The 26,664-nt window shown below is 35.3% G+C and overlaps 2 protein-coding genes across 2 annotated transcripts; both read left to right on the top strand.

Annotated features, from left to right (window-relative positions):
* The first annotated feature begins 1,159 nt into the window (after positions 1 to 1,159).
* Positions 1,160 to 4,619, top strand: LOC128238862 (uncharacterized). Its single transcript, XM_052955158.1, has 3 exons — positions 1,160 to 2,057; positions 2,967 to 3,047; positions 3,379 to 4,619. The coding sequence occupies exons 1-3, from the start codon at positions 1,160 to 1,162 to the stop codon at positions 3,876 to 3,878; spliced, it is 1,479 nt and encodes a 492-aa protein (XP_052811118.1). The 3' UTR covers positions 3,879 to 4,619.
* Positions 4,620 to 11,807: 7,188 nt separating this feature from the next.
* On the top strand, positions 11,808 to 17,277 carry LOC128240142 (uncharacterized). Its single transcript, XM_052956689.1, has 2 exons — positions 11,808 to 11,933; positions 15,980 to 17,277. Exons 1-2 carry the CDS (start codon positions 11,900 to 11,902, stop codon positions 16,612 to 16,614), a joined length of 669 nt encoding a protein of 222 aa, XP_052812649.1. The 5' UTR covers positions 11,808 to 11,899; the 3' UTR covers positions 16,615 to 17,277.
* The last annotated feature ends 9,387 nt before the right edge of the window (positions 17,278 to 26,664 follow it).

The raw sequence follows: 26,664 nt of genomic DNA, 5'->3' as shown, positions 1-26,664 counted from the left end.
TAAGCCTTCTGGTCACCGTACAATCACTACCGCATCTTTGCAATCACGAATAGCTTTAGAAAGGATACACATAAACATTTAGATGTAAAGTCATGTGGTTGCTATTATGTTTTCATAGATAATAAAAACAAAATAAAGAAAGATTCCCCTTTTTAGCAAACATCTTTCAAGTGTGTACCAGTGGTTAGAATGAATAGAATTTGGTATTCCAACCTGTCTTTGGATATTTAAATGAATGCCTAAACATCCATCAACCAAACTTATAAAATATTATCGGTTCTATTGAAAAGTGTCCTACATTCAATTTGAGCAAATGCAATATCCGTACAGTTATGTGTAACCTTTCAAAGCTTGACCTAATTTCTAATGATATTTATCTCCTTTTATGACATGTATTATCTACTTTCTGTTCACCCTTTAACTTGGATTAAAGGTTGAATTTATTTTGAATCATAACAATCATTTTTATATTTATTTTATTTTGTTGAAGTATGATTATGATTGTTTGTATCATTTACATTCTACAGTTCAAAAGCTTGGATATTTAACTATCTTTGATTACTCTAGAAAGACTTTTTTGAAAATGCGTTGATCTAGTTTCGATTTTGAATTTAGTCTTTGACATTTAAAAACAACATATATCCTGAAGTAAAATGTGAAGTTTTCTTATATGAAAGCATGTAAGTACAATCTTAAACTATAAATTTATAAATTTAAAGTTCTGAAACTATTTTACTAATAATGTCGTAATAGTTTTTACTCTCACAACCGGAGTTATGAAACAATATCTAGGGATTTAGGAGGAGTAATTGCTTTATTCCATGTTGTGTGGGACAGAATTCAAAAACAATAGCGTGAACATTTTTAAATCCTGCCATGGTTATGGCACGGGTAAGCTCAGCCTTCTTGATTCGTTCCTTTATAGTGTTTATACTGAAAAACATGATTCTACTCATATTGATAAAAAATGAATTTCGTTTAAATGTTAGTGAAGGCCGAGAGATAAGGCAGTTGTGACAGTGTTACTAGCGCACAATATTACATGTATCCTTAAATGTATTCATCAAAAAACAGAATACAACATGTATATCGTTCCTTTTATAATATGTTAAGCGTTTACAAATGCATATATTTTGATGTTTGTTCTTGTACCAGGACAATGGAGGTTCCGGGGAAGAAATTACAACCAGGACCATCTACAGCGGACACAACCTTCTGCCAGCCCTGTAAACAAGATGACGAAATCCTCCCTGCCGAGGTTTACTGTACCGCCTGCAAAGAGTTTTTCTGCTCTAACTGTGCAAGAGTCCATAGAAAACAAAAGGTTTCAAGATCTCATACCCTTCTTGACAAGTCCAATATGCCGACAGCTATCAGTGGTCCAGAAAGTAAACACGAATTCACAGAGTCTTGTTGGATCCATCCCGAGGAGTTTGTCAAGTACTTCTGCACCACCCACCAAACCCTGATATGTGGACACTGTGCTGTGCAGAACCATAGATCGTGTCATGTTAATGTCATATCAGATATATCAAAGGCCTTTAAAGATGGCAAAGAGTATGGAGATATCATGAAAGCAATTGCCAGGTTATTTGAAGATATTGATTTATGCTCGTCCAATGTGGGGAAAAACGTTGACGTTGTAGCAAAGCTAGGTAAAAATGAGGTTTCCAAGCTGAGAAAATATCAAGAGGAAGTAAACAAGTATTTTGAAGAAAGAGAACAAGCACTGTTGAAGCTTATAGAGAAGATGAAACACATGGATGAAGAACTACTTGGGTCTCTAAAACCGAAATATAAAAACCTCAAGTCCAAGCTAGAAGAAATAAATGTCACACTTGAAGCACAAGGAAACAACATGATACAGTTGTTCATTGAGACCAAAAGAGCCAAGAAGGAATTAGAGGGTCTGCAGATTGAACTTGCTGGCATTAACAAGGACAATGTAATTCACAACTACGAATTCAGAAAGGACCCAGCCACTGAGCGTCTTATTGCATCTGACACTGGCCTTGGGACATTAGAAAACATTTTGACTGAACAAACAACCGCACTAGGTATATATGAATATGTATTTAATAACGATATTGTAAACACCTTTTGTGAAACAGAACATAACAGACAGTTTATTAAGACTTGTCTAAGAGTACATCGTCTTAATACATTTAATTGTATATATACATTCATAGCGCGTGTCTAAACAGATCAAATAATTGTGAAGTGATTTATATAGAAAAAAGGCGTGACATAATACTATTTACTATAGATACGTTATATGATTATTATAAGTTTGTTAACAAAGGCGATGAGCAAAATCAACAATCCTTCACATAAAATTACGCTGAATGTTTTATAATTAAATTGCATTATAAAAATGTTTGTTTTCATAATAATCACAATTCCGATTCTATCTGAAAAACTACAAGTGCATAAATTTACAAAGTATTAAGTTTCCGTAGACATATTAAAACCTATAGCTTTCAAGGTAGCCAATGTACAATTATTATGTTGATGTTTAATGACCAGTTATCCCATATTATTTTGGTATAAATTGAAAGGCTCAATGAGAGGAGCAAGAATATGTATATTATAAATGAATCAATTATAACAAACAAGTTATTTGACCTTGTAAGATTGTCAAATAGGTCAACTCAAGCCGGACTTTTTTAAAAGATGAGAATATTCATCTTAATTTCATTTCAAGTGATTTATTTTATATATACGTATCAACTAGCAATGCCCATTCAAATTGTACCAACATTGCAGGGTCAGGAGGCAGAAAAAACTCTTTTAGTCCTAATTTCTTGGTGAAAGCTTATTTGTACAGCGGATATCTTAAACACTTTCGTCAGTGCATATTTGCTGAATTTTTAAACATTTTTTATGAAAAGTAAGAAGAACAATTCCTACAAACTGCAAACAACGCATACCACCAAAACGTTATGACAGTTTTGTTTTTATCACAGCAAAGACCGACCATCGCATAATAGGACTTACAGTTCAGGGAGATGGCAATAGGAAAACCATGGCAACTGCCGAATGTACAGGTACTGACAGTTATACACCATATGTGTAAATGAACATCCTTATTTAATGACCTACATATTCATATAATAATGGTATGTCTTATGAGATATGTTTACAACAAATTGCTGTGATACTTGATTTCTTTCAACAGGTTATAAGTATAAATTAAAACAAATATTTGTTTAAATATTTTCAATATCAAAGAGAATTATAGATAATGTATTGCATGACGTTTATTAATATTACGTTGTGATAAAAAACGTATTGCGTTATGCTTAAGATTAGACTTAAACTTTGATAGGGTGCAAGTGTAACACAAGTACTACATTTACTGCAAATAATTCAATACAGTGAGGCAGGCCAATGCAGATTTGACAAGACTACGCTTTACACCAGCTGTCGATATCCCAGTCAATTCTCCAACTGACGAGAGGAAGTGTAACCTGTCAAGCATGCTTCACATTGCCGGGTCCAGATTGCTGCTAGCTGACTTAAACAACCAAACAGTTAAGTTGGTGGACATGCAGACAAGGTATCTGGTCTCCAATATCAGTGTACAAGGTCCGCCATGGGACATGTGCCATCTTCCAGGGGAAAGGGTGGCTGTTACTATGGCCAGAAATGGTATTCAGTTCCTGGAGACTGGAGGACAACTCGCTCTTGGTGACCGTATCGAATTGGATGGTGACTGTCGCGGTATTGCTTACCATGAAGATAGGTTGATTGTGTCCTATTTCAGTGGAAAGGTAACGGTACTGAATATCAACGGGCATGTTTTAAGACAAATGCAAAAGGATGGCAATGGAAAAAAAACTGTTCGAACGTCCTTTCTCCTTAACAGTCGTGGGTGAAGGTTCGACTGCTTCCATCTACGTATCAGACATGCGCAGGAACAAAATAACAAAACTTGACATGAACCTGCACATCATCAAGACGTTCCAGGACCCTGCATTGAAAGAACCAAGAAGTATCACGGCACTCGGTGACCAACTGTTAATCTGTGGTTATGGAAGTAACACCATTATGACACTGAATTTGTCCACTGGTCAGATGACACAACTGATGGGGGAAAAAGAGGGGATACGAGATCCAATGTTTGCCTTATACTGTCCGCAACAGTGCAAACTTCTTGTCACGGAACACTTGCCAAATAAAATAAAGGTTTTCAATACAATCGAATAATGCAGCCAATGGGGTAAAATGGTCCGAAACATCAACTTACCGTTTACTAACCCTTCGTCATTCAGTTGTTACATTCTAATGAGAATGATACGTGAACTAAGTTCAGGAACTGATTTGAATAATGTTATTTGTAAAGAATATTGGATCGTAATAGTTCTTAGCAAAGAACACGCACTCCATTCAATTTGATGATTTTGCTTTTTTACATTCAAAGAGCGTACAAATCCAAAATGTTTGAATTTAAAATGTCATCGAAAATATTGCATACATATTCTGCCATAAAGAAATGTTACTTGATGTGCAATGTATGTTTATTTCTTTTAGATGTCGTTACGTATCTTAAATAATAGTTATCAGTATTTTTTTATTATTCTTAATTGGGTTGGAAGCCATTGCGTTGAATCTGTTATCAATTATCCAAAACTGAACCATTCACATTCAATATACGTTAACGTATATTGAATGTGAATGGTTCAATTTTGGACATCATTTCTTTGCTTTTTTGTATTTTCATTGTCTTATTATTATCAAGCGCCATCATATTTTTTTTATATTCGTCGTAACTTTAAATAGTTAGTAGTGACATAAATATTCTTAAGTCAGTATAAATGTGGTGATAAGTTTAGTTTTTTTTCTCGGTTATTCTCATTAAATACTGGCATTTCAACGCACACTGATATGTTGCAAACTAAAGATACGATCATTCTAGTTAACGACTAAGATCGACTTGGATCTTTACTGAATCGATGTAACATGTGTATGATGTCATGCAACTCGATCTGTGACCGCCCTGACTCGCTTATTATGGCAAAAGCTTTTGATATCAGTTGAGATGTATTTTGGCCATTGTTTTTTCCCTATTTCATCAGTTTATTTAATATCAGAACGTGTTTAATACAAACATAAGCATGTAAATCTGTGAAATTTCAGGAAGAATAGCGCAATATATTACACTGTAACTTTGTTCTTTGCCAGATACGTTTTAAGTTTTTATATCATTTTGCACATTTAAAACGTTCAAGACTGAAATACTTCAGTTTGAAGGACTGGCCTGTGATAAAGGTGACCCAATCACGTTTTCGAGGGTCATTCATGCATCAAATGCTAACAATAAACACAATCATCACCATAAGCTAAAACAAGAGCTATGTGGCACTGGGTAACATATATTAAAACATGCGCCCTAAATACTCTAATTTGTCAAAACAGCATTAATAACCCTTTCAAAAATTGAATGAGTTTAGGCTAAAATACTAACTAGAAAAGTTCTTGAGATGTTTAGTAAGTAGTGTTGTACATAATCATAAAACTGTTTAAAAAATATAGCTGTTCTATTCTTTTGGAAGAAAGGTCACTGTGACCATCGTAAATAAAACAACACTAATGTTGAGTGATATTATTCAAATTAATTCAAGTCATTTGCAACGAAAAACAAAACGGCAACAATGGGTTGAAAATAATGCAATTACCGTTTGATTATTTTATAGATAAAAAGGATTATAACAATACATACCATGACGACGAAGAGATGTTTAGAAATGAAAATGAGGACTATCATGGCCATGATGCTGTTGCTGTTGTTTTGAGCACCGAGGAGCTTGGAAAACAATAATTTCAGCGATGAATCAATGACAGAAACGAAGATGCCGACGACATTGATGATTATGTTATCGGCGATGCCGATAACCACCACACTGCGCAGTCTCATACCCAGTGATCTCCCTTTACAAGTACCGCACTGTATGGAAAAAAGTAATCATAGTCACGCTGCATGGAGTATTGACAATGGCAACTTTAACTACAGTTATAGCTACAACAACGACAAGGATGAATACGCATATGTATAGTTATAAATAGGGGATTTGTCCATCCCCCACTTAAAAGTGTTCAAGCATTTTTTAAATGTCAATATCCGAGATAAACAAATACTCCAAAATACACCATTTAAGACTTGAAATAGGCAGACATTTATTGGCAGGACTTCCAAACCCACCATATTATACTTTAACCAAAAACAGTTCGGGAGGGCGCAGTTCGTCTTCTAACACTCAGGACGGGTTCTAGCGCACATGTCGGCTTCCAATACACATGACGGTTTCTTACACTCAGGGCGGCTTCTAGCAAACAGGTCGGCTTCTAGCTCTCAGGACGGCTTCTATCACTCAGGTCCGCTTCAAGACCACAGGTCGGTTTCTCCAACACAGGTCGGCTTCTAGCACACATGACGGCTTCAAACACACTCGGCGGTTTCTAACACTAAGGACGGCTTCGAGCACACAAGTCGACGTCGAGCACACAGGTCGGCTTCTAGCACACAGGTCGGCTACAAGCACTCAAGATAGCTTCTAGCACTCAGAATGGCTTCTAGCACACAGGTCGGCTCCTAGCACACGGGACGGCTGCTAGTTCACATGACGGCTTCAAACACACATTACGGTTTCTACACTCAGGGCGGCTTCAAGCACTCAGGACGGCTTCTCGCACACTTCTAGAGGTTATTATGGGCAAAGTGACAATTTGTTATACATGTACAACAAATGTGAATAGAGTATGGGCAACAATAGTATTGTAAAGTAAGGACAAATGCATCATACATAAGTGTCAAATTCCTAGTTTTCTTGTGTTGTTATCTTAAACTTTAATGCGTTAGATGCTTGCTTACAATTTGCATCTCAGTCACAAATCCGCTTCTTGTGTTGTTATCTGAAACTTTATTGTGTTAGATGCTTGCTTACAATGTGCATCTCAGTCACAAATCCGCTTCTTGTGTTGTTATCTTAAACATTAATGCGTTAGATGCTGCTTACAGTCACAAATCCGCACAATTTTGACATAATCATAACGATTTTGAAATTGGTCGAGACATTCGAAATATGACACTTACTGTTGGAACACATTGAAAACTTATAACAAAAGCCAGCTATGGTGTGCACTTATCAAAAAGGATTGAATTATTCCATTAAATCAAATAATTATCCTTCTGCAACGTGCTTTTAGATTTTACCGAGAACGCACATTTACATGCTACCCTCTTAATGGCAGAATTAACATTTGAATATAGACTTCGCGGAGTAACACTCACTGTTTGCATGCTAGGAAAACAATATAATTATAGTATAATGTAACTAAAATGACAAACTTGTGAGTCCTTATACTTAATAAAACAATCCTTTGCTCATTATGAATTGCTGCAGAAAAGTATTATGCTGTTGTAAAGCGCGAAATACAAGTCGGGTCATAATTGACAACAAAGAATATTCAAAGCAAGAAATATTCTATATTGATACTTTGCAAAAATATCGTGATTAAAGCACCATGTATCAAGGTCACACAAACACCAAACAAGAGACACAACACTTCAAGACAACAGTTCGTTAAACGCCTCCATCACACGTTTCTGTTTCAAAAATCATATTCTCGACAGTATGCGTATTGGTATTTGAAAAGGGATAATTTTATTATTTCCCGGAAAACACTAATTCTTTAGGATTGTGGTACCTACAACCTTCCATAGTGTTGCTAGCCCGATATCCTTTCGATACTCAATGACCGTTTGCGTTGTTCTTAATAAAGCAAACTTCTTCTGAATGAAGTTATTTAGTTTTTATGAATTTACTTATGAAACACAAGGTATAACAATACACACGTTTATTCCTGGAACTTGCAAGACGTGCAAACCATCCAAATGGGAAAATTATTATAGCAGTATTTAAGAAAAGAAAATGGAAGTATTGATTTGTGTCCTTCATTCATGTCGTCTTTTAATGCAGATATATATGTATGCATATATGCCAAAGTATATTTTTCATCATCCAAAAGTATTTAAATTCCCAATTTGTGATTTTTTTATTAGTCGTTGAAAAAAGTTTAACATAAATGAATATAATTATAATATGTCCGAGGTATAATCCAGAATTTATTTTGTGGAGTTTAAAAATTCGTGACTATCCTATCAAAACTGTTCAGCATAGACGGTATAAGTATAAGGTCTTTAATTGAAAGTACGTTCGGCGCACTGTCTAAAATGTACGTTTACAAACTGTTTGTGTATCTTTCACAACGTGCTTTTCTTCCAATTTTATCTAAGAAATCGGCTAAATTATGTAACATATTATTTTCGTTACCGTCATATCAATAAACTGTTAATAATTAAAAGGACATCATTATTTTCTGACTTGATTACCAGCGCAGCCTTGGATATAAGATGGCGTCATCGGACGTTGAAGAGCGCGCGAGAGATTTTGGGAAAACACCAAAATAAATTATGAAAATGATGTCCGAGGCGAAAATGAAGCAACTTGTGCGCCGTACATTCTAATTCAACTTGTCTCAACATTTTAGAAAAAAATGCGATATTCAAAAGCAGACGCTAAGGTAAGAGGACGTAATACGACGAGAGGCACGACGTTGGGGGATCACCGTTTAACCATCCATGATGTTGACAGCGTCGTTGAGACGGGATAAAAAAGTGTGCGAAGGATTTAAAACGTCGTTATAAGCATGCAAAAAAATGCAAGATCTATCTCTCGATTACCAAGCGAGGAAAAGCGTGTACTTGTTTCAAAAACATTATTATTATTATTATTATTATTATTATTATTATTATTATTATTATTATTATTATTATTATTATGTAGTAGTAGTAGTAGTAGTAGTAGTAGTAGTAGTAGTAGTAGTAGTAGTAGTAGAAGCAGCAGCAGCAGCAGCAGCAGTAGCAGTAGCAGTAGCTGTAGTAGTAGTAGTAGTAGCAGTAGCAGTAGCAGTAGCAGTAGCAGTAGCAGTAGTAGTAGTAGTAGTAGTAGTAGTAGTAGCCATTATTATTATTACAACGCCCCCAACAGACACTGCTGCATCGACCTGGCTTGTTAGACACGAAAAACGGTCACATACTCGCCAGATCTCGCGCTTATAAATTTGCGGTTTTCCAAGAAAGCGAAAGGCAGTTAAGTTAAAATCCTTTTCATTCCCTTCCTTGAACTGCAAGTTAATGTGTACCATGCGATATCCACGTTGGGAGTGGTATTCGGACGTTTATACGCAGTGGATTTAGCGCCATAAAAGGTATGTTAGTGTTGATGATAACTACTTTGTGCGCAACGTCTGGTTCAACCATATGTGTATAATAAAATGCAATTTTTTTATTTGTTATTGTTTAAGTTGATGTGATGACATTAGCTATATGCAGTTATGAGCATGCCTTTTCGCCGTATTTAACTCACCTGGTTCGTGGATATTGCTCACGAGCAACACATATAGCTCACATGTAAGCTTTTTGCGGAATTAGATGTATGCTGTCTTACAGAGCACAAGTTCTCAGTGGTGTTTTTAACGTCTAACTTCTTCATTGTTTTCTCTATCGATAGTTTCTTTGTTTCTATGGCTAATATGGCCTTTGAAGAAAAAAGATAAACACTCCCATAAATTTACAATTATGCATTTAGCAAGCTTTCACTTGAACGAAAAGTTAAGACATGTAATTGCTTCTTTGTTTCCGAGGATAACAAACACAAACTAAAGCAATATATATCTTTAATCCCAAACATGAAATGTGTCCCAGTGAAGAAAAAACATTATGATTTGTTTCCACATTATTCTGATATATTCAGTAATGTGCATGCCAAAATATTTATTTACGTTGTCATTTAGTATAAGTATCATTCCCTAATTATTTGTTAAACATGTGAAATTTGGGTTGTAACGATGACATATATATGCACGAATAAATATATCTATCAAAATCTTCCTTTCCATCTTTCTTCATATGCATAAACATCAATCAACGAGGCTTATTAAATAGTTTAGTTTGTATTGAAAAGTGTTCTACTTTACCTTAACACAGGTAATATCAGTATGGGTAAATATATCAGTTAAGTGTAACTTTACCAGAACTGGTTATGTTTATCTCCCTTTGTGGTATTGATTATTTACTTTCTCCTCACATCTTGGATTAAAGGTTATAATTTATGTCATTCTTATATTCGTAACATTATTTCAAAGTATTATAATGTTTTCTGAGGGTTGTTGTAGCATGTACATTTCATTTTTTTAAAACCTGGGATATTATTTGTTTTATTATATATACTTTTTTAAAAATGATTTTATCTAGTTTCGATTTAGTGACATTTAAAAAACCGCATGTATTCTAAAGTAGACTATTAGTTTATTTAACTGATTTAACTTACATATCCGCGCAATAATAAACTTTAAGATTATAATCTTGAAAACTATAGGCTTTCATTTGTTATAAGGTCTGCACTTGTGTTATTCAAACAATTACGAGAGTATTAGACGAATTGATTGGTCATTTTTCATGTTATAAAGGACTGATTCAATAACTAGCCTGATTATATTTAAGTTATGCTGTAATTTATCGCCTCGATACTTATAGCACGGTTAAGCCTTCGCCTTCTTCTTTATGTTCTGATATAGGAGATTATGTATATGTATAAAGGAACACAAAAACAAACTCTCACACATAATTGCAATGCTTTCAGTGTTGGCAAAGAACTGCTATATGCTAGTAGTTACTGTGTATCTGGCACGAAATCCTAACGTATCCTAATATATACTTATATCGTACAATATACCATACTGATAAGGGCTTTAGATCCATTATATTTTAGTGATGAGGTTCTTTTCGTGTGATTTTGAATGAACGGAAGTTATAACATTTTAACACTGACATTCGCACTTAATTAACGCCAATAATGCAATGTAACATCCATTCAAATGAAAGAAATGAAATTATTATAGAGGAATTATGTTCGGAAATGCATACACTATATTCTATAACTATACGTTTGATCGCGTTAGATACCCGGGCAATGGAGGTTCAAGGAATGAAACTGCAGGCACGGCCATATGTAGAGGACACAACATACTGCCAGCCTTGTGAACAAGGTGACGAATTCCTCCCTGCTGAGGCTTACTGTACCGTCTGCAAAGAGTTCTTCTGCTATAACTGCGCAAGTCTCCATAGAAAACAGAAAATGTCCAGATCTCATACCTTCTTAACAAGTCCAATTTGCCTACATCTATCAGTGGAAGTTTAATATGAATGCACAGAGCCGTGTGAGGTCGATCCGAGTGAGTTTATCAAATAATTTTGCTTCAGCCACCAAGCCCTGAATTGGGAAACTGTTTAGTGAAGAATCATCGCTCGTGTCATGTTCATATTATATCAGATATATCGAAGGCCTTCAAAGAAGGCCAAGAGTATGAACATATGATAAAAACAATAGTCAGTTTATTTGAAGACATTGATTCAGGCAAGATTTATGCGGAGAAAAACGTTAAAGTTGTAGCAGAACTAGTTCAAAATGAGATACACAAGCTGAGAACATATCGAGAGGGAGTTAACAAGTATTTTGAAGAAAGAGAACAAGCACTGGTAAAGCTAATAGAAAAGATGAGAGACATCGATGAAAAACTTCTAGGGTCACTGAAACCGAAATATACAAACATTAGGGCCAAGCTAAAAGAAATAAATGTTACACTTAAAGCACAAGAAAACAACATGATACAGTTGTTCATTGAGACCAAAAAAGCTAAGAAGCTATTAGAGGGTCTCCAGAATGACCTTGCTGACATGCAAAAGGCAAACGTTATTCATCACTACGAATTCAGAAAGGATCCAGCCACAGAGCGGCGTATTGCATCTGACACTGGCCCTGGGACTTTAGAACACATAATGACTGAACCACACAAGATCGCATCCGCATCAGGTATATATTTATATCTGATTTTTTATTAAATTAAAATTATATTTATATATATATATATTACATTGATTGCGCATTGAACATTTAAACATTATGAATGGATAACAAGAAGTACGATTCCTACAAACTGCAAACAACGGCCCTACCAAAAGGTTATGACAGCTATGTTTAATCACTGCAGAGAGTCACCATGGCACAGTAGGACTTACAGTTCAGGGAGATGGCCCAAGGCAAACCCCGGCGTCTTCCAAACCTACATGTACTGACAATTCAATTCAATTCAATTCAAATATTATTTGTAACGAAAGGCCTCCGGCCCATAATACAACACATACAATACAAAGCCTAAAATCTTTAGAGTTGTGATTCTTAATGACATTCATTTTTCCTTATCTTTTTGTTTCATTATTACATTTACAAAGAATGCTATATTTATTATTCGGTCCTCGTTTAGAATTTGCATAAGATTTATGAAGTTTTAAAAGTCTTGCCTACCCGTGTAGCATTTATAGATATAAAATTGCCTTTCTTGTCTGAATTTGTTAAATTGAAAGAATACATGAAATTCATCTTCTACACATCTGATATCAAAATTAATTAAGCAATATCTACACAGTCTTTTTTCCCTTTCGATACCCAAATGTCGACCAGTCTCAATAAACAATTTAGGGCTAGAACATCGGAATCTCGCTAACGATTTCCTCACATAAAATGGTAGATTAATACATAAATATTTTTTCTGGATTTAACAAAGTTTTAAAATGCTTCACATAGTGTTGAGTCTCCCACATTTTCGAACCAGTTTTGTCGTTTACAATCAACTAACCTTTGCTTAAATGATATTAAAAAATCGCCAACATTTCCAACTTCCTGACTTAGCCAAACAAAACCAAAACCATATTTGAATAATAAATTCTTTACAGATATAACCCAATGTCGTTTATATAGCAGTTTCTTGGATAACGTTCATTAGACCTGTATAGCAGTTTGCACCAGTACTTTTACATTTTACATGATGATCAATACATAGAGGAAACCTCCCGCATTCCCCCAATGCAACACAATCGTTAACATAATTATTTACCCAAGGAATTCCTTACAATATTGCATTTGTACCTGTTCAAGAATATCAGATATTTCCGTACCATATATTTCAACACCGTAAATGATTATAGGCTTAACCATTGAATCAAATATTTTAAAATATTCAGTGTGAGAAAAGTTTCCAAAAGCCCTCTGGTAGGCCTTTATAGCTTAAATTGACTTCCGGGCTTGCGCAGCTAATTTTGATTTTGCCTTTGTCCAGGATAATTTTGGCGTGAATATTTGTTCCATGTACTTGTATACCGATGTAACATTTACCGGGGTGCCATTTAAATACCAATGCTCGTATGACCGCAGATGCCCGCCATTTCTAAACACGATTATTTCTGTTTTCCTCTGATTAATAGTCATACCAGTATTTTCGCAGAATTCCGAAATAAAATTTAGTTGTAATTGTAATTCAATAGCAGTGTCAGCGCAGTTCGCAACGTCATCTGCAAAAAGTATGCATATTATATCCGCGATTTGCTCAGTTATGAAAAATACCCGTATGTCCCTTTCATTGTAGGAAGGAAGATAACTCATTAATATATAGATTAAAAATTATTGTACTGGTTACGTCCCCTTGTCGCGTGCCAACGTTACAAATAAAGGGTGCGTAACTGTGCCGCCGCCAACTCGGACACACCCGCTCAGATTTGAATACATAGACGTTAATATACGGAGGAGCTTTCCCTGAACTCCTATTTTATGCAAACTGGTGAACAAGTTACGGTGTATCAATCCATCAAACGCCTTTTTACAATCGACGTTTAATACATACAATCTCCCCCCGGGCTTACTGGTATATTTCTGAACCATACTTTGCAAAGTAAATATATTATCTGTTGTCGAATAACCAGTCCGAAATCCAGCTTGTGCCTCATCAATTTTTGTTAAACTGTTCCGACCATGCACATAAACTGTCATGTATTATATTTGAAAATATTTTATACATAAAGTTTATAAGAATAATACCCCTGTAATTTGACGGGTCTTCTTTAGAGCCCGACTTGTGCACTGGGACAATAATACTATCTCTCCAAATATCCGGAAATACACCCGTATTTAAAACCCTATTAAATAATTGACGCAACACTGGAGTTATGGTTTGTTTTGTACTTTGGTAAAATTCAGCCCCAAATCCATCAGGTCCCTGAGATGTTTTCTTTTTCAATTTTGAAATGCTTGCAATAACCTCCCCGTCAGTGATATCACAATTAAATGGAATCATATTCTTCATTAAATCTATTCGTGTCAAAAGCTATATCGTTCAGGTTTGGTTGATCTTCATGAAACAATAATCCTCGAAAATAGTTCCGCCATGTAGCAGGGCCTACGCGCAGAAGCTCTTGTTTTCTATTACGTTGGGACATTTTTAACAATTTCCAAAAGGATTTTGGATTACAACTAGATAATACTAGCTCATTCCTTTTAGCTGGTACAATTGCCTCTTAGTGAAACACGTAATTTTGAAATGTCTACTTTAATTGTTTAGCTAAAGCACAATCTCTATCCCACCAGGGTTGATTGTTTAAAATTACATCGCGATTTGTTGGATCACGGTTATTTACGCGCATCATATAAGCAGAATCCCGATAAAGTCCAAGTATTTTCTCAACCGCGTCATTTATATATTTTTTAATTTCAAGTGCGATTTGAGCGACGAGCGTATTACATTTATTTGCAAATAACGTTAAAAATTCATCTTAACATGCGAATTCCATTTAAACTTTTCTACACGTACAAAACCATCGTCGTTTGGTGGTCCCGCTAAGTTTTCATCAGTATGCTCTATTCTATCTAGGAAGAATGACAATTTAGAACAAACTGGTAAATGATCCGACTCATCGCGCATTGTGACACTGAAAGAACTTATAGGAGAAAAAAGCTCAGTAGACATATATGATAATCAACAACACTTGCACCATTATATGTTATACATGTAAAATTGCCAACAATGTCGTCATAAATACGTCAATTTAAAATATGTATGTTATGAGTACAACATAGCTCAATAAGAGATTTCCCAAAGTTATTATATCCTATTTTATCTTTGTTATTGCGAGGTAACTCAAAATTGTCTGAATTATATCCAACATCAGTATTAAAAATGTTTTGCAGATTATCATCTGGAATGTAACATTTCTTTCGTAAGGGCATTAAAATCCCCAGCTAGATAAAAATATGAACCGGGATACTTATTTCGTAAAATTGAAATATTATTATCAATAGATTTAATTCCATTTTTGTCATCTCTATTGTTATAAATGTTCGAGCCCTCGAGTGAGACATAAGCAACATATAATATTATATCGTGCATAGAACAATATATAGTACTGTTGATATAGAATACTACGCAATCTGTATATTCATGGCATATTCTAGTAATAAAATCATTTTTCAACAAATTATTCTTAATGTAAACAGCTATTCCACTACTATTACGCAAGGCATTTAAGGATTTTGATCTAACACAATCAAAATATGTAAAATTAGCAAGCAAATTCTCAAATTCATTACTAAAATCACTCCACGTTTCAAAGAGACCAATAATGTCAAACGATTGCAAATAGCTTGTAAAATGTTTATTATCAGTTAATTTTCTTAAACCGCACACATTCCACGTGATAGTGTTTATGTTAACGGGTCCTTGACCTGCATCCTAGTCAGTCCCGCCTACTGCCTCGCGTTCATATCCGCCCTCCGATCCGGATTGTTTAATGACCTTTATATTCCTATTATGTGCTTTGTATAATTTGTCTTATGATATATGTTAATTTCAAATTGCTATAATACGTAGCGTTGTGTTGATAAGCCTAAATTAAAACATGTATTGCATGACGTTTCCTAATATGGCAATGGGATAAAGAAACGTACTGCTTTATGCTGAAGTTTAAACTTATACTTTGATAGGGTGCAATTATAACACAAATATTTCATTCACTACAAATCAATCAATACAGTGAGGCAGGGCATTGCTGATTTGACCAAAAGACGCTTTACACCAGCTATTGACATCACGATGACGACGTCAACTGACAACCGGGACTCCTACCTGTCTCGCATGCTCCACCTTGCTGGGTCAAGACTACTGATAGCTGACTTTACCAACAACAATGTCAAAGTGATGGACATGCAGACTAACAGCCTGGTCTCCCAGATCAGTGTACCGGGTCGGCCATGGGACATATGTCATTTACCTGTGGACCAGGTGGCTGTTACTATGGCCAATAAAGGTATTCAGTTCCTAAAGACTCGAGGACAACTCGCTATTGGTGACCCTATCAAAGTAGATGGTGACTGTCGAGGTATTGCTTATCATGAAGATACGCTGATAGTGTCCTTCTATAATGGAAAGTTAGCGGTACTGAATATGAACGGGCATGTTATAAGGCAAATAGAAAGGGATGGCAGTGGAAAGGAACTGTTCAATTGGCCTGCCTATTTAGTAGTGGTGGGTGAAGGTTCGACTGCTTTCATCTACGTATCAGACAGGAGGAGGTACACAATCTCAAAACTTGACATCGCCCTGAACATCATTAAGACGTTCCAGGACCCTGCATCGAAAGTATTATGGCACTTGGGGACCATCTTTTAACCTGTAGTTATGAAAGTAACACCATTATGATTCTTGATTCGTCCACTGGTCAGATGACACAACTGATGGGGGAGAAGGAGGGGATACAACATCCAATGTATGCCTACTACTGTCCGCAACAGAGAAAGATTCTTGTCACGGAATATGCGAAGAGTTCAGTCAAAGTGTTCAATACAATCGGATAATGCCAGCCATTGGGATGAAATGGTTCAAAACATCAACTTTACGATCACTTACCAATCGCCATTCAGTTGTAGCATTCTTATGAGAATGTTACGTGGACCACTTCAGGAAAAGTGCGTGCAAGCCAAAATAACTATTAAAATGTTATCGAGAAAATAGCATAAATTTTCTGCCAGAAAGATGTTACTTTGTGGACAGTGTATGTTTTTTTATTTTATCTGCAATTACCTATCTGAAATAATAATTATAAGTATAATTGTTTTATTCTTAATTAAGTTGGAATGCATTGTGTTTTGAACCATGTTTTCGCTGTCGTTTTTGTATTTTCCTTGTCTTATTATTACCAATTGGCATTATCATCCCTTTTGATATTGGTCGTAATTTTAAATATCTTTAATCTGTAGCAAAAAATCTGATACTTACATATTGATTGTCTTTTTGGAGTTTAAATGTACATTATTTTAAAATTAAGAGTTAAAATAAAATGGGCACAGGGCCGGGTATTGTGTTTTATTTCTGGATACATGGCATTTACCTGCCCTAAAATAGAACTACGATAGTTTGGCACGATATTGCTTGTTCTAAATCTAGTGTATGTTTCAATATCGTAGCGAAATATAAAACATGTATTGCATGATGTTTATTAATATGACAATGGGATAAAGAAACGTATTGCTTTATGCTGAAGTTTAAACTTATACTTTGATAGGGTACAATTATAATATTGACAATATGTCCGAAAGACAACGTTCTTTGAACAATGTGTCACTTTAACATCAAAACATCCGAAATAAATGCTATCCGAAACAGTTTCTTTTTGTGATGACCTCATCGTGTGATCTATGGCAGTAAACACATTTGTGTCGTCGCGGCAGAATTGAGATTTCGTTCTCCTGTGACACTTGGAGGCTATCTCGGGCAAGTCCTGAAAAGAGTACACTACTATGAATGGTTTCTTAGTTTAATTGTGTAATATAAACCTTTTCTCAAAAATGACATTACGTTGGCATACAAGTTGACGCACTTGACTGAAATGAAACTATTAACTATCATTCTATATCGTATTTAGGCATATGATACAAGAAGAACAAATGTTTAGTTCAGTGTAAGATCGCAATGTGCCACTCGTGAAAATTGACTTTGGTGCTCACTTGGTTAAAATATATTACAATCTTACATTGAAACAAACAGTTATCTCCTGTGTATAAATTAACGTATAAGTGTTAAGGATTGTTTTTAACTGTTTTTTTTCCACTCAATCCAACTTTTTGTATTCCGGCAGTCATATTTTTTATTGTAAATATTTTTTTCTTTTGTTACAGCTTTCGATAGTTTTTGCATGGTAAGCCTAAACAAAATGGCGACGGTTTTAGTGTTAACATGATATTTAAACACAACTTCACTAAAAGAAGAAAATAAGAAAAGAAATACGACCCGTTTTTCTCAATATAATTACGCTGATAAACAGGTTTATGTTAAACTTACAATGTATCATCGCAAGATATTAATGAGGTATTAGATGCTAATATTGAGTGGCACGTACAGACAGACGCTGATGATGTATTAGATGGTGATGTTGTGTGGCACGTACATACATACGCTGATGATGCATAAGATGATTATGTTGTGTGGAACGTACAGACAGACGCTGATGATGTATCAAGTGATTATGTTGAGTGGCACGTACAGACAGACGCTGATGATGTATTAGGTGATAATGGTGTGTGGCACGTATAGACATATGCTGATGATGTATAAGATGATTATGTTGTGTGGCACGTGCAAACAGACGCTGATGATGTATAAGGTGATAACGTTGTGTGGCAAGTACAGACTGTCGCTGATGATGTATAAGGTGATAACGTTGTGTGGCACTTACAAACAGACGCTGATGATGTAATAGATGATAATGTTGTTTGGCACGTACAAACAGACGCTGATGATGTATAAGGTGATAACGTTGTGTGGCACGTACAGACAGACGCTGATGATGTAATAGGTGATAATGTTGTGTGGCATGTACAGACAGACGCTGATGATGTAATAGGTGATAATGTTGTGTGGCATGTACAGACAGACGCTGATGATGTATAAGGTGATAACGTTGTGTGGCAAGTACAGACTGTCGCTGATGATGTATAAGGTGATAACGTTGTGTGGCACTTACAGACAGACGCTGACGATGTAATAGATGATAATGTTGTTTGGCACGTACAAACAGACGCTGATGATGTATAAGGTGATAACGTTGTGTGGCAAGTACAGACTGTCGCTGATGATGTATAAGGTGATAACGTTGTGTGGCACTTACAGACAGACGCTGATGATGTAATAGGTGATAATGTTGTGTGGCATGTACAGACAGACGCTGATGATGTATACGATGATTATGTTTTGTTGCACGTACAGACACACGCTGATGATGTATTAGATGATAATGTTGTTTGACACGTACAGACAGACGCTGATGATGTATTAGATGATCATTGTGTCTGGCACGTACAGACATACTCTGATGATGTATTAGATGATGATGTTGTTTGGCACGTACAGACAGACGCTGATGGTGATAAAGTGATAGTGGCGGTGTTGCTCGTACAGACATACGCTGAATATGTATTAGATGATAACGTTGTGTGGCACGTACAGACAGACGCTGATCATGAATAAAGTGATGATGTTGTGTAGCACGTACAGACAGACGCTGATGATGTATTAGGTGATAATGGTGTGTGGCACGTACAGACATACGCTGATGATGTATAAGATGATTATGTTGTGTGGCACGTACATACATACGCTGATGATGTATTAGATGATAATGTTGTTTGGCACGTCAAGACACACGCTGGAGATGTATTAGATGATAATGTTGTGTGGCACGTACATACATACGCTGATGATGTATTAGATGATAATGTTGTTTGGCACGTCAAGACACACGCTGGAGATGTATTAGATGATAATGTTGTTTGGCACGTACAAACAGACGCTGATGATGTATTAGATGCTAATGTTGTGTGGCATGTACAGACAGACACTGATGATGTATTAGGTGATAATGTTGTGTGGCACTTACAGACAGATGCTGATGATGTATTAGGTGATAATGTTGTGTGGCACTTACAGACTGTCGCTGATGATGTATTAGGTGATAATGTTGTGTGGCACTTACAGACAGATGCTGATGATGTATTAGGTGATAATGTTGTGTGGCACTTACAGACAGACACTGATGATGTATTAGGTGATAATGTTGTGTGGCACTTACAGACAGATGCTGATGATGTATAAGGTGATAATGTTGTGTGGCACTTACAGACAGATGCTGATGATGTATTAGGTGATAATGTTGTGTGGCACTTACAGACAGATGCTGATGATGTATTAGGTGATAATGTTGTGTGGCACTTACAGACAGATGCTGATGATGTATAAGGTGATAATGTTGTGTGGCATTTACAGACAGATGCTGATGATGTATAAGGTGATAATGTTGTGTGGCACTTACAGACAGATGCTGATGATGTATTAGGTGATAATGTTGTGTGGCACTTACAGACAGACACTGATGATGTATTAGGTGATAATGTTGTGTGGCACTTACAGACAGATGCTGATGATGTATTAGGTGATAATGTTGAGTGGCACGTACAGACAGATGCTGATGTGTATTAGGTGATAATGTTGTGTGGCACGTACAGACACACGCTGATGATGTATTAGATGATAATTAAGGATTGATTCATATTTTTTGTGCGTTCATGCAGTATGAACGCTCGGCCGCGATTTTGCATATGCATAAACCGCGTTAGCGGTTTTTTCAAAATATGCAAAATCGCGGCCGAGCGTTCATACTGCATGAACGCACAAAAATATGGATCAATCCTTATATTTACATTTTTTCCTTCTTATTTGTTTTTTTTTTCGACCATATAGTGATTGAGAATAAGCCTTTAATTACAACAAAGGGGAACAAAACGTGAAGAGCGAATGTAAATGGTAAGAGCACTTGTTGCCCTTGGTGTTTAAGCTATGCGTATTTTTTATCCTCCGCATAATAAATAGTCCATAAGTTATTTGCAGAAATAAATAAATAATCAAAGACTATTTTAATCATTTGGTAGTTTTTGTAAAATGTGTGGAGGTAATAATGATTTTTGTTGTAATATATTCATTTTAATCAAGAGAACTTTCGATACATTTTAACTCATGTTTTACATATGCATGACCCATGTGAGAGGGCATAAAAAATGAAGTCATGGTGATTTCATGAATAACTTACAGTTCAAGGTAATTATAGCGTCATAATTTCATTAGTTTGTTGTCTTTTAACATTCGCAAAGGTATTGAAGTGTTGTGATGTGCTAGTCTTCTCGAATTGTCAATATTAAGACGTTTGTTCGAACAAAAACATCTGTCCTAGAAAGAAATCGCCGAACTTAGAATCATCAGCCATGTTTGTTTTTACAGTTGTTACAGAAAAACCGTAGTAAAAACCGTGTCAATTTTAATTTGCCTTTATTATTTGTTCAATGACTGTTCTTTGGTTATCAAATGCAAAATGAAGCATTTTCCAAATGATATTTCTAGAAAATAATGTCTTTCATTTAAATTCTTCGTAAAACCTCAAAAGAAACATGTAAACAAGCCGGCATTCAACAGAACATGTGCCATGCTATATTTAGCAATAAAGTAGATCGTAGTAAGATCACTACGCCCAATCAGAGCGTTGCTTTGTTGCCAAACTCCGCCTACAAAGGTCACGAAAGGTCGACCGGTTCATGCAAAATGAATTTTTAGCGTACAGAAAATCAAGTACGGATGTAAATATTGATGTTTGACACGTACAGACAGACGCTGATGATGTATTAGATGATCATTGTGTCTGGCACGTACAGACATACGCTGATGATGAATTAGATGATAATGTTTTTTGGCACGTACAGACAGACGCTGATGGTGATAAAGCGATAGTGGCGGTGTTGCTCGTTCAGACATACGCTGAATATGTATTAGATGATAACGTTTTGTGGCACGTACAGACAGACGCTGATGATGTATTAGATGATCATGGTGTCTGGCACGTACAGACATACGCTGATGATGTATTAGATGATAATGTTATGTGGCACGTACATACATACGCTGATGGTGATAAGGTTATAGTGGCAGTGTTGCTCGTACAGACAGACACTGAATATGTATTAGATGATAACGTTGTGTGGCACGTACAGACCGATGCTGATGATATTTAGGTGGTGATAGCGGTGTTTCTCTAACAGACAGACGCTGATAATGTATAAGGAAGTGGCGGTGTGTGGCTCGTACAGACAGGCGCTGATGATGTTTTAGGTGGTAGTGGTGGCGGTGTAAGACTTACAGACATACGCGGATGATGTATAAGGCGGATGCGATGTGTGGCTCATTCAGACAGACACTGATTAGGTGGTGGCCGTGTGTGGCTCGTACAGACAGAAGTTGATGATGTATAATGTAGTGGCGGTGTGTGGCTCGCACAGACAGGCGCTGAATATGTTTTAGGTTTGTGGGGGTGTAACTCTTACAGACAGACGCTGATGATGTATAAGGCGGGTGCGATGTGTGGCTCATTAAGACAGACGCTGATGATGTTTACTGTGGTCGGCAATGTATGGCTCATACAGACAGAGACGATGATTATGTATTAGGTGGTGACTTTGTGTGGCTCGTACATACATCCGCTGATGATGTTTAGTAAGAAATAGTAAATTATGAGTCGGGAAATAACATCACAGCACAACCAATATGTATTTTGTTTGTTCAATGATGGCTCGTATCTGCAAATGATGCAGTCATATTGGATAGCTGTGATTTGAAGGTAAAACACTTCATATTTTGTCATTCAAATAAAACTTTCTGTTTAACATCGTAGGTGTCTTAGAGCTTTGTACAGCACCGATGAAATGATGATTATATCCTTTTGAAAGCGAAAGATACGTGAACCACTAGATGTTAAAAGCAGTCAAATGGATAACACTTTTTCTCATAAATGAGTCTTCAAAAGCATGTTCCTTGTAACAATAACAACAAGGTATTTCCGGCTGATAGCTATACTCCATGTTTAAGTTGATAATATTCATATGATAAAGAGAAAGATACCATTATCAGTTGGACTGAAAAGAACCACTTTTTTGCTGGATCTTACCAAATATCTAAAGTTGATATTGATTCAGTTTTATCCCGGCTTTAGGGTACAGACCATGCTAGGGGGACCATACATATGCAAAAGGCAGCTTAAACATATTAATGAAATTTGTCTGAGTACCTATAACTCATAGAAAGACGCCGCAAGTCCATGTGCACTTGAGTAAAGTAAAGAAAAAGACTTATAATATACAAACATATAATTTAATCTAGAACTGTAATTAATTTATGATAATTGCATTGCTGTACAATACCATTATGCGAGAGTATTCTTTACTTTTTCGTTACTCGAACACACCGATCCAAATTTTTGTTATTTTTAGGAACAAAAATACATTACATTAACAAAACTGTTGTGAAATAAAGCATAGTTCTAGTCGCATCAAATAAGTCTATCAGAACGGCTGTATTGCCTCTTCCTCCGCATTAGATAAAACGGCTGTATTTTCGTCATTACACATTTAATGTTTATAAATATAATAACATATGATGCTACTTTGCACAAAAAATGCTTGTTGTTTTTACAAATGGTCCTTACTGGACATTGTGTTTTTGTTGTTATTCTTAACATTGATTTCCATTATCAGCTCACAGTGATACTATATGACCCTTAAAATCCTCTTGTTTAATCATATAAATGTTTGACAATAATTTTAAAAATAAAACAATTATTGTTCATTTATTTAAGTTTGTTCAAAGATTGCAATGGTCATATATTTAATGAAAATAAAGCAGAGACACCTTAAATAGTTTTTAACTCAACTAAGATACAACAGTCACTGTTATTTTATAAACATGCGCATTTTGCATATACATTTATTGAGAAGCTTTTAAAAATTAATGAATGATAATGGAACAATTTAGAATGGTATTCAGTTTCAGTTTCATAGTTTATTGCATAAAACAATGCAATGTTTATGGAATAAACAAAATGATTCAATCAAATGGGAAGAGTAGAACAGTATCAAGACATTTTCAAGAGCATACAGTGTCAACGGTGTTATACAAAAGTGGTTTCAAGGTTTAATCATTTGAAAGAAGTTTTTATTATAATTATTCTAATTTTATTTGCAAAATATCAGAATTTTGAAATATTGTAAATAGTTTTCTTTGATTTTGAGCTCATAAGAATGTTAAATTCGTTTATTGTTGGCCAATGGCAAAAGTAATTTATTCATTAGTTCTTTGTATTTTGGGCACACGAGAAGAAAGTGGTATTCCAATTAGATTAACATCATTTTGCAGGATTTACAAAATCTTTCATTGGAGGGGGGCGGGGTGTATATCTCCCAGTTTCAATAGCCAATTGGTGTGATGATGTTCAAAACTTCGCTAAAGTATATTTTTAATGTTTTCCAGTTATGGTGTCAAGATAATTTATTTTTCGAATGTATGTTTGTATAGAGCATAACTGGTTATTTTAAGGTGTTGTTAACTTCAGAGTACCATTTTTGGTAGTAACTATCAAACATTCATTTTCGGGTCAACTCAATACGATAGTTATAAATTTCGTCCTCTAGCCATACGTAACTTAAACCATGTTCATTTAGGATAAGTTTTACTTGAGGGATCAACTTTTAATTGTTGATATCATCGTTTTTAAAGCGTATTGTACACCTCTTTTACTATCGAAGATTCTTTTAAAGATAAAAAAAATCCAGTAGTTTATCATGTTATACGATAAAAATGGGCTCTCCCCAGTTGTCCGTAAAGGGCTATTGGATTAGTAGATTATTTTATACCGAGCATACTTCGTAGAAATCTAGTGTGTATTAATTCGCAATCCGTAGCTGGACGATATCCCCATATCTCAGAACAATTTTTTTGTTAATTTTTATTTAATAAATGTATACCAAGATACTTAAATGAATGAACAACTTCAATTGGTGCATTACAAATTGATAGATTAATGTGCGTTGATTTTTTTTCGTTTTCAAATATCATTGCGTTAGTTTTGCCTACATTTATTTTTAACCCACATGTATTACAATATGTTTCAACATTTTCCAACATTACTTTTAAACTTTCATATGGTTTTGCGAATAGTACCATGTCGATACCAATATGAGAAACAGTTTAATGTCTTCCAGGGAGGTTATGCAAAGCAGGTCAGATTTTATATTTTCTATAAGATCTTTAATAAAAAATATTGCTAATAATCGGCCTGTTTGACGTCAGAGAAATAATTGAAAAAGGGAGAAAACTCGGACTTGAACTTAACGCACGATTTCACAGAGTTAAACATTGCTTTCAACAACAAAAGTTACGGAAAACTGTCTGCGAAAGTTAAATGTAAATGAAACACTTATCTTTAAGTTTATCAACAAAACAATTCAGAAATTTTCATCTTTTTCACTCTTGTTCTGATCAGTTCAATATTCGTAACAAAATAGTAACATCACTAAAGACATAGACTGTCACCTCGACTCCATCTTATCTAAGATCAATACACTGAAAAATTAAGTTCAAGTATTAGATCGATCGAAAAATTAAAGTTTACGATAAATACAACCAATGTTTACAAATATTGAAACATTAAAAACAAACCTGAAAGATAACATTCCATACGCCTCATTTGTTCCCATTTAAAGTGCGTCCCTTGCTAGTTACTTCAGACACAAACGAATTGTTATTATCGAGAGGAAGACTTCAGTCCTGACCAAGTTTCTACGGAATTCCGTTAGAACCATCGCCTGTGGATGTTTTGATCTAAAAGCAGATAATCGAAAGTACGATATTGAAAACGCGAAATCACGAAACTTCAATTACGAAAACGTGACAGCAGCATCATGCTAACGCGACACAACGATAACAAAAACGCGATAATATGACAGTACGATGAAAAAACTACATCATACTATAATGTTTTCACCGTCGAACTGTCGCGTTTCCTCTATCATGATATCCAGATATCGCGTTTTCCATATCGTAGTATCGCACTCTAGCGTTAACTTTATCGATTTAATATCATCATCGTACTGTCGCGCTATCGTTATCGTCCTGTTGCATTACTATTCCCGTATTATATAACTAATACAAAGTTATACGGATAAATGCATCCGAATTAATGTTTATTTTCAGACTCTAAATGCGACTTTTTGTCACATGGAGGGTAATTATTCTATGCGCATGCCCGCCGGAAGGCGATAGTTCGGCGATGATTACACGATAGTACGATGGTGATAATGCGGCCGGACGATGATGATATTAGACAGGAGGATAATGATGACGCGTCTGTACGATAACAGTAGGACAGTATGATACTACGATAACAAAAAAGCGATATTACGACATAACGATGGTGAGATCGCGACAAATTTATCGCATTATTATCATCGTACTGTCATATATTTGCGTTTTGGTTATCGAATTGTAGCGTAATCTTTATCGTATAACAGCGCCTTCGTTTTCGTAGTTTCGTGTTTTGTGTTTTCATCATTGTTTTATCGAGTATCGGGCTTCAGATCAATACATTTACAGGCCTATGGCCCGAACGGAATTCCGTCAGTTTTTGCTTATGTTTATCTCCCTATGTGATATTTATTGATTACTTCTTCTTTATAATTAATCTTGGAGTAAAGGTAAGAACTTAGTTTTAATAACAACATTTAATTATATTTCATTTATTCTATATACAATTAAAATCATGTTTTCTGAGTATGTGTTGTATCATTTACATGT

This window comes from Mya arenaria, chromosome 1, assembly GCF_026914265.1.
Source record: "Mya arenaria isolate MELC-2E11 chromosome 1, ASM2691426v1".
Classification (NCBI taxonomy): Eukaryota; Metazoa; Mollusca; class Bivalvia; order Myida; family Myidae; genus Mya; species Mya arenaria.
The sequence above is the reverse complement of the archived record's forward strand: the minus strand, read 5'-3'. Positions and strand labels throughout refer to the sequence as shown.